The sequence below is a fragment of the Puntigrus tetrazona genome, chromosome 22, assembly GCF_018831695.1.
Source record: "Puntigrus tetrazona isolate hp1 chromosome 22, ASM1883169v1, whole genome shotgun sequence".
Taxonomy (NCBI): Eukaryota; Metazoa; Chordata; class Actinopteri; order Cypriniformes; family Cyprinidae; genus Puntigrus; species Puntigrus tetrazona.
Genome location: NC_056720.1, coordinates 4160010 through 4172269, shown reverse-complemented (window position 1 = coordinate 4172269; position 12260 = coordinate 4160010). Strand labels below are relative to the sequence as shown.

Below are 12260 nucleotides of genomic sequence, written 5' to 3'. Positions count from 1 at the left end.
CTGCCTTTCTTCTTACAAAAAGAATTGACCATTTGTACACTTTAAGCCTTCTGATCTTTTTTTTAGTTATTTTTAGCTTACCAAGCAGCTTGTTTTTTTCTCCTCGATATTACAGATTTGTGTGTCTTACCTTATTATTTCTAAATGTATTATGTTAATTATGAACACAATGGATTGTTGTGCTATCATTGACTTTATTGTAAAGCATTTCTTCCCACAAGGGACGTATCTGATCGGCGGATTCAAACACTCTCGGCTCTTCAGAACGATAAAACCATTCATTTGCAGACGCTCTTGATTCATCGCTGAGACTAAAGACTAATTTGGTCTATCCAAAATATATGACGCACGTTTCACTATTACCGCAGTAAGTTTTCACTTTCGCTTTTTTTATGTCTTTCACTTAATACACGAGAAAGCCACCGTCGAAGCGCGCCGTCTCATATAAAGACCTCGTTCGGCACGATGGGATCCTCTTTTGAGCTCACTCTGTTTATTTTGCTCGTCTGTGGTAAGACATTTACTTTTGTAACCTCGACCCTTCAGGTTTGCAGACTTTTTTAGAGTTTGGTTAGGAGATTACCTCGCCTGTGGCACTATGATTTGAAAATGTCTGTAGAGACACATTTGACTGCCAGAATTATTAAATGAGTCATGTTACGCCTACATTGGTTTTCAGGATATTAGCCAGTTTTGTTGTTTCTGTTGTATTGTTTGTTCTTTCTTATCACACTTCCCAGGAGTGTTCGGTGATGACGTGGTGACAGTGATGGAGGGAGATTCAGTCACTCTTTACACTAATATCAGCAAAAAAGAACATGAGAAGATGCTGTGGTACTTTGAAGACACTCGAATAGCTCTGATCAATGGACATCCCGACACCAGCTGTTTATATGATGGTGAAGGCGGGAGATTCAGAGACAGACTGGAGGTGGACTATGAGACCGGATCTCTGACCATCAAGAACATCAGATCTGAACACGCTGGACGATATGAAGCAGAGATCATCAGAAGCGAAAGTTCAGGCAAAAGGCAAAGCTTGAACAGAAACCGCAGATGTGACTCTAAAAAAATTACCAAAAAAATCAGCATTACTCCTGATGATACCATCAAAACTTTCAATATGATTGTCTTTGGTGAGTTATTTACCCTTATTAGGAAAAAAATAAATAAATATATATATATATATATATATATATATATATATATATATATATATATATATATATATATATATATATATATATATATATATATATACACTATAGCCGCTTTCGCGCCGAAAACCTTTTCTAAAACGATTTGGGGAAGTACCCGAATACCAGTGACGCAATGTACGCTGATTGGCCGAACGCGTGTGCGGAAACGCAGGCACTCGCTATTCTAAAAAAATAAAATAAATAAAAATTAAAGCAAATGCAGAACGAATAACTAACGGCGTTTACCTGTTGTCTCTGTCTGCGCCGTTGTGCTCGTGCCTCACACTCGATCGCGTGTAGAAATGCAAGCTGGAGATACGTCGACATTTTATTTCCATTATGACACAGCCATAAACCATAAAAACACGGCTCCAGTGACTTCTGAGTTCCTGTTAGCGGTGCGAATGCACAGGATAGTATACTGAGTACACAGATAGTACACAGGATATAACTGAGTTCCTGTAACTATAAGGTGCGAAGGGGGGTTTTCACTGACGCTTCATGTTCCTTTGAAGGGAAGAAATGACTGTCGCTTTTTCATTGTCCAGCATAGCAACTAATGTTATCACAATGGCACTGGAGAATGTTTTAGAACGGTTTTTCCAACATCAATTAAATGTGTTCTTTTGTATTTATTTATTTTTCTTTCATTTCTACTCCAGATGGTCCATCCGATCAAGTCAGAATTGACGAAGATCCTCGCATGGAGAAGAGGGAGTTTGTCTTGGGTATATTTCCTTTCTTTTAGACTGAACATGGCGCAGTATAAGTACATTGTTCAGGGGAAATTTAACCCCTGGTTAAACAGATTTAAAGAAAATAATTTATTTAAATACACTTATGGTTTCATAGACGAGGCTTCCATCTAGCCCCACACTAAAATGTAAGTCTGGGCTCTTTCAGCTGAATCTTGCACTGACTGATCATAAAACAAGTGTCTTCCTTTGTTTTGTCTCAAGACGCACACCAGAAATGTTTTTTTTTCTAAGGCTTTAATTGAAATATGGCTTAATCCTGGTTTAGGATTAGTCTGTGAAACCGGCCCTTAATTATTTAGCAGTTGTTTAAACATTTCAAGCGTTCATTTAAACGCATATAAACACACAGTCAGATTCTCTCTCTCTCTCTCTCTCCAGACCCGGGTCTGTCTTCAGCTGCTGTAGCTGGAGTGTGTGTTGTTCTGCTGCTGGTGACGGTTCTAGCTGCCGTCGCCGCGGTTTACTTTCGCCGCAAGGTCTCCAGAAACGGTGAGCATCACGTAGTGAGAAATGCATAATTATCAATTGGAACGATCGAATCTGATCGGTCAGTCGCGACGTTCAATGTATTTCCCGATACTGACTTGTTTGCGTGTGTTTTGGTTGCTTCAAAGAAGTCAGAGAGAAGAACTGCAAGGAAGAGCTACTACACAAAAATGAGGTAGTGAAAACTGACTTCAACACACCAGCAAAATCAGTTTAAATGGCAAATAAACCTCCTTTCAGAATCTGATTTGGATGGATGCGCCGATTGCGTTCGCGTCTCTGACCTTCTGTGATTTGTTGCTTTCTTGCAGATGATCCCAAAAGTGTGATTGTAAAAAAGACTCTAAAACGACACTACAGAGCCAAAACCATGCTACTTTAAATTTACCTCGTTAAAATGTAATAATATATGCACTTTGACGGATTCATTTTGTGTATTTATGTTTTTAACTTTGTAATGCAAGGTGGTTTATGTGAAAACTGTTATTTTACCTCAGTCTTTGCCTGTACTCTGATTTGAATTAAATGCCATTGTCATTTGATGTGTATTCTTTAGTGTTAATGACAGCTGTTCAGATCAATTAAATAAAAAGATGCTGAAGAAGCCTTCCCGGACATCAAGAAGCAGACAGACAGCATCTTCAGATGAACACGTCAACTCTGAACATCACAGAACAAGCTACTAAAAAGACACAGCGAAAATAAAAGAAAATAGAATAAATAAGCAATTTAGTTGATAATAGTATTTTTTTATATATCTCAACATACAGTCAAATCTTTAAAATAAAGAGTTTAACAGTATATTGCACTTTTATTGCTCTCTCACTCATCACAACCATCAGCTAGGTTCCTGGGGGCGCAGGAACACCTAAAGTGATGTGCAAAAAGTGTAAGATGCACCTGTTTCACAGCAGAGAAGTGCTTCTTGAAGTTTAATGTTTGTTTAACATGCAAATCACAGTAAAAAAAAAAAACTGTAATTGGAAAAACATGCAATGGATGCCCAATATTGATAAATATGTCCCATTTTGCCCACCAGATGGCCCCGACGTACACTGTGCATAACGTGTAGAGGGATGAAATCATGAAAGTATTAGGTGTGCAGACAGAAAGAAACAAGGTTATAGGATATTGTTCAATTCAGCACTGACATATTCATTTGCTTCTTTTACTTTTCTACAAGTGTGAACTAAATATGTGGGGAAAAATGTGTGTGAAAGTAACTGTTTACAGATATGCATTCTACAGAATACCTGGCATAATGTATTCATGTATAAATACCAATTTGGATCACAGAGACAAAAGGACTTTATTTGAAAACAAAGATATTCAAATACACAGAGTTTACTTTAAAGGAATAGTGCGCCCCAAAATTAGTATTTTGTATAGGGCACTAGGTAGAAATCGCCTCATCGTCAGGCCCTTAGTATCATTCTCACTCTATATTTGCTCCCCTGAGTCAATCAATTCTAGCACCTGCATGAGGTTTCGGAAAGAAATGACGCACTTTATACAGCCCCTACAGGGACATGGAAATAAAAAAAAATATACATGTTATTAGGAAAAGTTTCAATGCTTTTGCTTTGTCTAAGAATTTTATTGTTGGATAAATGTGTTTGCGAGCATCATTGAGGTACGTCGGTATCAGGGGATCAAAAGCGCTTTTAAATGAACTTGTTTTTTTACTTTCACTTTCGATTTCGCGGTCACGCGCACTGCGCGCATAGGGCAGCGGTAATGACTTTACAGGTTGAGATATTTGTCAGTAATGCTTTCTTAAGCCGACCTAATAATAATTAATGCAATTCAGTAAGTTGTATTTTTCAAACCTATTAAGAAGAAGCCAACAGCACAGCTTACAGTATGTCTGTAATAAACAACTGATAATATTTTTAATGGCATTTCAGTAGATAGTAATATAAATGTTATTCTGTCGTGGTTTTCAGCTGTTTTTTCTGGTCCAGACCAATTTGACTCTTTTATCTTCCTCTGTTTTTCCATTCAGGACTGTTTAAATTTTTTTATTTTTTTTTTTGTTGATGCGATTTACTTCCGTTGCACAAGTCCTAGGGCAAATATCAACTACAATTAACATATATGATGCGAGCTAAACACCCTTTTAAGCAAAATTACTGTTTCTCTGTGTGTGTGTTCAACAGAAGACGCTCTTAAACGCTCTTTGAAATCCCGTTCTGAATCGAATGATTCACAAAACGCGCTTTGAAATTCAGTTCTGACTCAAATGATTCGCACACTGTGGTTTAAAATCCCCTTGAAATCCAGTTAAACGCAGCATGATGCCTGCCACCGTTGTTGATCTTATCCAGTAGGCCACCACATATCTAATATCCAATACGGTTTGGGTGGTTTTGTGACTAAATCTAAACGATTGACATGCCTACAAAACAAAACTACTGCTCTGTTACGTATTCATAGTGCACACCTCTGTGAAATATGGAGCTTCTATCATTTCTGATGGTCTGATTTTGGACACTGCATGAAACCGTACTGTCAGAAAAAAGGTACAGCAGAGACATGGTCATTTTTTCCACGTAAGAGAAGAGTAATGGCATTATGAATCATAATCGCGCAGCAAGCCCGCAGAGGTTGCATTTATTCCTAAAACCACCCCCTGACGTTTACAAAAATACGCAGGATGTGACGTTGAGGACACATCGCCTTCTCAGAAACAAGTTCTCTTACAGAAGCAGCAACCAGTGAAACTAACACTGCCTATTCGGCATTTAACCGTGGTCACGGAGAGACGTGCAGAAGCGTAAGTATCCATTTCGATATTTCACACTAAACTGCGTTATAATTTCACATTCACAAAGCTGTATCGAAATCTTTTGTCGCAAATCGTTAATGGGCTCAGCCATTCGTGGTGAAAGCAGACATCAAACCGTGAGCTTCATATGAGGAGGAATGGAAAAAAGCACTTTACCCACAGATTATTCACACCTCGACCACAAAAATATAGCACATTCTCATAAGGACTGCACTTATATGCTCAGGAGGTCGAACCACATTGTTGTTTTTTGCAGTTTTAAAGGATGTCGCAACCGGATCCGGTACCCAGAAAGACATTTTATCTTCTAAGGGTGATTGGTGCATACTCTACTTGAGCTTCCTCTTTAACATCCTGCAAAATAGAAATATATAAATAATAAAAAATAATCTTACATCTTGCTTCAAATAGATTTGAGATGCATTGTCAAAATATTAACTAATGTTCTCTATACGAATGTTCTTTTTCTCTAAATCTCACTCTGTCACACACACACACACACACACACACACAAGCATGAATTTGCCTGGCTGTTACATTGACAGAAAGACGAACACCGTATCTTACCGTTTTATCCACTTTTCTTTTGTCGAATGTTGGCTCAATGTAAATGATCTCTTCAGGAGATTTAACTGTTAAAAAATAAATAAATAACAGATGCAATAAACAACAAAAAAGCAATTCAATCTTATCTGGTTCTTCACAACATACAGTATGCGTGTTATAATAGGCCTGTCAAAGTTAAAACATTTAACGGGTAATTACTTATTAAGTGCAATATGAACGTATTTAAATGAACTTTAGAAGAATTTATAAACCGTACTAAGTCAAATGCTATAAAGTAATAATAACTCAAATTAAGTGGAATGCCACCCATTTATTGTCATTACATTTATGCAGAACTGCATTTCTTTCTCTGTATTTGCAGTACGCTTTAAAAGTTTGGGAAAATATTTTTTTTTCTGATCTGAGTGACTAAAGAGCTTTGTCCGAGTCACTTTATAAATCACAGCCAAGCAACTTGCCTTTTTGATCAATTTTCCTAAACGTCCTGCACGTGAGAAATATCCCAAACACAGCCACAATCAGCAGAGATCCAGCCGTAGCAGAAACAGAGATCCACATTATTAGAGACAGAGAGCCTGTAAAGACAGAGAGACACAATCATTAGTGATTTACTTATTCACATCATATACTTAGTTTACTGTGTGCTTCTGATTCTGATTGTGAATTTAACATGTTTGCTGCAGGCCTTTGTGCCACTTCCTGTCTAGAGTGCCATGTTTGTAGCTCTTTGTAGTTTTCTCAGGTGATTGTCTCACAGAGGTGTGCGCCATTTGCATTTCCCCTTTTGGCTTTTTCAATTGTCGAATGTGTTTCTGTTCCCTACAGTCCTTGTTTCTTGGTTTTTGTTACCACTTTAAAAAAGTATCCTCTTAAATTTTGTATCTTCTTCTCCACAGTTATTAGTGACATTTACTTTTGCTTAGTCTAATTTGCCGGGGCCAAGCCAGAGAAAGTAGGACTGAATGTGAAGAGTGTGTGAAAGCTTCATGGACAGTTGAAGTGGATTGAGAATGTTGACTGCATTTTACCCTGTGTTTAAGGGTAACCAGTAGACTTAGATGAGTAAAAAAACACTCACCTGAACACGTGTGACAGAGCTGACTGATGTCCAGATGTGTGGTCTGGTTTCTGATGGGGTTGTTGATCACACAGCTGTAGGTGTTTTTATCCTGATATTCCACCTCCAGAGGTAGAGAGAGAGACTGATGAGGTAGAGAGAGACTGATGCTGAGATCAGACACACTGATGCTGGACAATAAACTGTTTCCTTTGTACCAGGAGAGAGTCACATGACCCACGTTCACCAACGAACACAACAATGAACAATTTGATGATGATGATGACGAAAAGATGATGATGATGAGGAGGAGGATGATGAGGAACATTGCGAAGAGTCTCTGCTGATGACAGGAGCAGGAAGATGAGCTAGAAAAGATCATCATCATTAAAAAAAATCATTATTAGTAATAAAAAAGAGGGCTGTTTTCGGCTATGTTTGATGTGTTGATGGAGTGTTTGTGATATCATTCACAAGATTTATTAGTTTGTTTTGTTTACTGAGATGTGAACTTCAAAGCAATCAATCAAAGATATGTGTGACAGAAATTGGTGAACTCACCATAGATGGAAAGACTGAAGCTCTTTCTCATGCTGTTGGTCTGTAAATGATATTCTCCAGCGTGTTGAGTCGTGATGTTCGTGATGGTCAGAGATCCAGTATTATTGTCCAGCTTCAGTCTGTCTCTGAATCTCCCGTCAAGAACATCGTCATAAACAGTCATACTGTTGGCTACTGTATTGATTTCAGCTAATAAAATGTGTTCAGCTCCAAACCTCCACAAAATCAGATCTTCATCTATTATTTCAGTAATATTAGAGTCTAGAGAGACTGAATCTTCTTCCAGAACTGACACTGACTCCACTGCTTCTGTTTCAACAAACACACAAATAATATAGAGTGTGTCACAGATTAAGGGTTAATAACTTCATGCCGCTTTACTTTACTAGGGTTAGTACCCTGTAATTATTTCAATGCGAAATGAAGAAAACCAAACATCACCACAGACAGGAAACAGGCTAAATGATAAAAGACATAAAAGTGCATAAAGTTGAGAGAATCTGAATCTGTCCTTAAGTTATGGATCTGAATCCAAACCAAATGTAATTACTTGTTTAATTTCAGTATACAATATCAAATGCATATGTGTCCCATTTCTCGTGTAGGCACATAAAACACGCATTTATCACTTACCAGCCAGCTTGAGCAAACAAATGCAGAATAAAATAAAAACATAAATCATTTTCTTTGAGCTCCGTATGATTATGCAATCTGAAAACAGACTGCTTCACACAACAGAAGTGAGACATCTACGTAGTTTGTAAATCCTCCCCCAACAGGATCTGACCACCCATGTGGTTTATGCGTCCAAAAATAACAAGCTTTACTGTTATTACTGGCAGGAAATAGTCTTTAACACAATCATGAAGTGAATCAGAAAAAGTTCAGTATATTTTCTTCAAGCGTTTCCAGTGAATGGGCTAAAGTGCAGGACCGTTCCGCTTTCAAACGAGTTTACTTTTACTTTTCGATTTCAACATTGCACTTAAGGGTTAACGAATAACGCATGAAGGGTCCGACTTTTTTGTTTCCCCAAAATCAGCGATGGATTCGTGCAAAACATTCACGATTGTGTGGACCTGCCAAAATGGGAACCTGAAAATGATTTAGGGCTGAAACAATTAGTCGACATTATCGACAAAATAGACAATTACGATGACTTTTTCGATGTTTGATCCCTTAGGTGAGGGCCTGCAGTGACAGGCCAAATAGCACACATATGTCTGTTAAAGGTGCTGCATGTAAGTTTTTCACTCTTCTAAAGCATAAAACTGGAACTGTAGTTGCCTTTTCAACAACTAGATGTCAATATTAAATATTTACAAAGAGGATTGCATGTTAAAGTGGATTTATTCTGAAAAAATATGAATGGATGGTTTTTGATTCAACGTATGTATAACAGATACAGAGACTTGTTTCACTCTTTTTTTTTTAAACATGGAAATACATAAAACATAAATATCAATATAAACATTAGTCAAGTTAATGTGACGTGTTCGGACAGATTGGGTGAGTAGATGACGTGACATTAACGTTACGTAAATTCACACGAAATTCACACGAGTCTGAAATGAAACTTTATTCGAAGTTGAAATTGAAAAACGCTAAACTGTTATGAAAAGCACCAAGCTTTTTTTAGGATCAGCCAAAGCAGGCGTCAAAAGCATGTGTCTCGCGTTTTCTTTAGCCTTGGTTTCACAGACTGTTGAAGCCGCTGGATGATTGGCCATTTGGTTTTATCGTTTTCACGTTGACAAGGCGTTCAGTAACGTTTTTAATCAGTAGTGGGAATTCCAAGCTGTGGGGCTTTTTTATTCCGCGGGGTGTTTTGCTTTCTCTTTCTTATAGTAGTCACAGTCTACGACTACGCATGTGTTTTAATTTGATATGAATTCATTATTGTAATTTTTCTGGATACACGTTTCAAGGGTTTTCATTATCCGTTTTTGGACATGACATGATGGGATATTTTGTGCCAGCTTTGTTCGTTTTGCTCCTTCAAGGTAGGACTTTTCAGTTTGTAAGTCAGTGAAGGACAAATTCACATAATAAAGTATACTTAAAGTGCCACGATTTTGAACGGCAGTTGTTTTTTTTACGGCAATTTTACACAATGATTAGATTGTTATTTTAAAATGATTTATTCTAATTTTACATTTGAAAGATTTAATTATTTTTTCCCTTTCATTAAACCACTGCGGTTCTTTTACGGACCCCACTTGGGAAACCTTGAATAATATTGAGTTTAATTGCACTTTATGCTGTTAATTATGAAAGGAATATGATATCTAACTCTTTATATTTTTATGGTAAAAGACTATTGCTGTGATAAACGAGTTACAGATCAAAACTGATAAAAGTAATCTGAATATAATTCAGTAGCAGACTGCAATTTGTAAGAGAGAGAGAGAGAGAGAGAGAGAGAGAGAGAGAGAGAGAGAGAGAGAGAGAGAGAGAGATAGAGAGAGAGAGAGAGAGAGAGAGAGAGAGAGAGAGAGAGAGAGGGATAGGAGATAGAGAGAAAGAGACAGACAGAGGCCTTTTACAGTTAACTCGTGTCTGTGTGTCCACACACTTCAGGCTTCCCCTTATGCCAGCATGTGACCGAGGCATGATTTTAATGGAGGAGACCCATGACATATACCTGCATAGTTTCACATTGACAGAAAGACAGAGAGAGAGAGAAGGAGAGAGAGAGAGAGAGAGAGGAGATAGAGAGAGACAGAGAGAGAGAGAAGGAGAGAGATCTGTGGATAAACACCAGACCAAACATAAACAACATTCAGTTGTTTTATATATATTTGTCCCATGGGCTGAACCCTACCTAACCCTTTGCATTTTTAGATATTAATTCAACGTTATTGAGTAACCATTTCTTTGTGTTCCCAGGAGTGTTCGGTGATGACGTGGTGACAGTGATGAAGGGAGATTCAGTCACTCTTTACACTAATATCAGCAAAAAAGAACATGAGAAGATGCTGTGGTACTTTGAAGACACTCGTATAGCTCTGATCAATGGACATCCCGACACCAGCTGTTTATATGATGGTGAAGGCGGGAGATTCAGAGACAGACTGGAGGTGGACTATGAGACCGGATCTCTGACCATCAAGAACATCAGATCTGAACACGCTGGGCGATATGAAGCAGAGATCATCAGAAGCGAAAGTTCAGGCAAAAGGCAAAGCTTGAACAGAAACCGCAGATGTGACTCTAAAAAAATGATCAAAAAAATCCGCAATACTCATGATGATACCATCAAAACTTTCAATATGATTGTCCTTGGTGAGTTGAGCAATGTAAATTACGTATTAGAAAATGAAAATGATTTTGAAAAAGTGACATTTATTGACTCTGTGTTTTAGTCCCAGCTGCTCTGTCTGATGAGGACGAGCCCCACGTGAAGAGTTGGGAGTTTTACTCAGGTAGACTTTGTGCTTTGTTCAAGAACACGAATTCCATTTGAACACAGAATGCTACGTTTCAAAAATCGATTAATATTACGGGTCAGATTTTTAAACCAACCGTTATCGGAAACGCGAAACGAAACAAAGCAGCTGTTTAAACGGATTCACAATGATGTTTGCGACAGTTTTAATCGTAAAGAGCTAACTAGCTAACTAACTAGCTCACTGACTAGTTCCAAACCTTTCGTGAACCGTTCCGTTACGGAATAATCCCTATAATGCAAAGAGTCTCACTGTCTTATTCTCTCCAGACCCGGGTCTGTCTTCAGCTGCTGTAGCTGGAGTGTGTGTTGTTCTGCTGCTGGTGACGGTTCTAGCTGCCGTCGCCGCGGTTTACTTTCACCGCAAGGTCTCCAGAAACGGTGAGCATCACGTAGTGAGAAATGCATAATTATCAATTGGAACGCTCCAATCTGATCGGTCAGTCGTGATGTTCAATATATTTCCTGATAATGACCTTCATCATTTAATTGTGATTATTTTTTGTTTCATTTACAGCAGAAAGGGGGAAAAACAAAGATACTGTACTGAAAACCGACTTGTGTGTTTGATTTTACTGATAGATGGCAGATTGTTTTTATCTTTACCTTACACGAGGATTAAAAACGAAACCAAACGTGTCATAAATGAGAAACAATCTTTACACTAAAACTTACTACACTACTCTTCATTTACAACTGAAAATTATTATTTTTTTTTAATTTTGTGTATTTTTTATTATTAAATCTTATTTAATTTGATCATTGTGTTCTTTCAAGTGCTGTTATATTGTATATTGTTCATATGATGCAGTGTTTAAGTGCAGTATTAGCTAAGATGAATGAAGTTAATATTCATTGTTAATGTGTCATTTGTTAAATGTGACGCACTGTGCACTGATTTAGAGTTTATATTTATATTTATATGTAGTTGTCATAAACATTTTTAACAAGCATTTTATTAGAGCTCTTATAGTAAGAGTAATATATTTTTTTCCAACTGTTTACTTAAATCTAAAGGGGATTTCAAGTAAATATTTTGTTTATTTAAGTTTTAGTTTCTTTTTCCTTGTCAGAAAGCCCTTTGACTCAAAACATTCCCCTAAGATTTTGAAATTTCAAAACAAAATCACATGACATTACACATTAGGAATTTTTAGTAAAAATATATATAATCCATGAAGAATATAATCTAGTTACTGTAATCTGATTACGATAATTTAAAAATAAAATACTTTTTTTTTTTATCAATTTGTCCTTTTCCATTTTCTGTGGCATGTTATCACAGCTAAATTATTTAATTGCATTTTGTTGTACTTTTATTTCCTAAAATATTAAATAAAAATCATTCGAAATTCATGTTGCTATAAATAATTATTTCACTGTATGTAATTTTACT

General features: G+C 37.1%; 2 protein-coding genes across 9 annotated transcripts in view; one reads left to right on the top strand and one right to left on the bottom strand.

Annotated features, from left to right (window-relative positions):
• Window positions 1-12260, bottom strand: part of LOC122327476 (carcinoembryonic antigen-related cell adhesion molecule 6-like) — a 31447-nt gene that overhangs the window by 13423 nt on the left and 5764 nt on the right. The window contains exon 4 of one of the 3 annotated variants that reach the window (XM_043222867.1): window positions 6385-6876. The exons of the other annotated variants lie outside the window; for them this stretch is intronic. Within the exon in view, the coding sequence (XP_043078802.1) occupies window positions 6698-6876 (179 nt within the window). The 3' untranslated portion in view covers window positions 6385-6697. Of the gene's footprint in view, window positions 1-6384; window positions 6877-12260 lie in introns of those variants that run through there. 3 annotated transcript variants of the gene reach the window in all.
• LOC122327533 lies at window positions 371-12220 on the top strand. 6 transcript variants are annotated; one of them, XM_043222962.1, is made up of 6 exons: window positions 373-511; window positions 741-1136; window positions 1862-1927; window positions 2336-2446; window positions 2572-2618; window positions 2755-2985. In XM_043222962.1, the coding sequence occupies exons 1-6, from the start codon at window positions 466-468 to the stop codon at window positions 2770-2772; spliced, it is 684 nt and encodes a 227-aa protein (XP_043078897.1). In that variant the 5' UTR covers window positions 373-465; the 3' UTR covers window positions 2773-2985. The 6 variants fall into 6 exon arrangements, with proteins under 6 accessions (XP_043078896.1, XP_043078897.1, XP_043078900.1 ...); XM_043222961.1 differs by lacking the exon at window positions 2755-2985 and having other exon boundaries at window positions 371-511; window positions 2572-2713; XM_043222965.1 differs by lacking the exons at window positions 741-1136; window positions 1862-1927; window positions 2336-2446; window positions 2572-2618; window positions 2755-2985 and adding exons at window positions 10306-10701; window positions 10782-10841; window positions 11135-11245; window positions 11385-12220 and having other exon boundaries at window positions 379-511.

Excerpts from the sequence above, each read along its gene's own strand:
- LOC122327533 (XM_043222961.1), top strand. The coding sequence starts at position 466 with ATGGGATCCTCTTTTGAGCTCACTCTGTTTATTTTGCTCGTCTGTG. Across the intron at positions 1,137-1,861 it reads TTTCAATATGATTGTCTTTG|ATGGTCCATCCGATCAAGTC; the intron begins GTGAGTTATTTA and ends TTTCTACTCCAG. Across the intron at positions 2,447-2,571 it reads CCGCAAGGTCTCCAGAAACG|AAGTCAGAGAGAAGAACTGC; the intron begins GTGAGCATCACG and ends GTTGCTTCAAAG.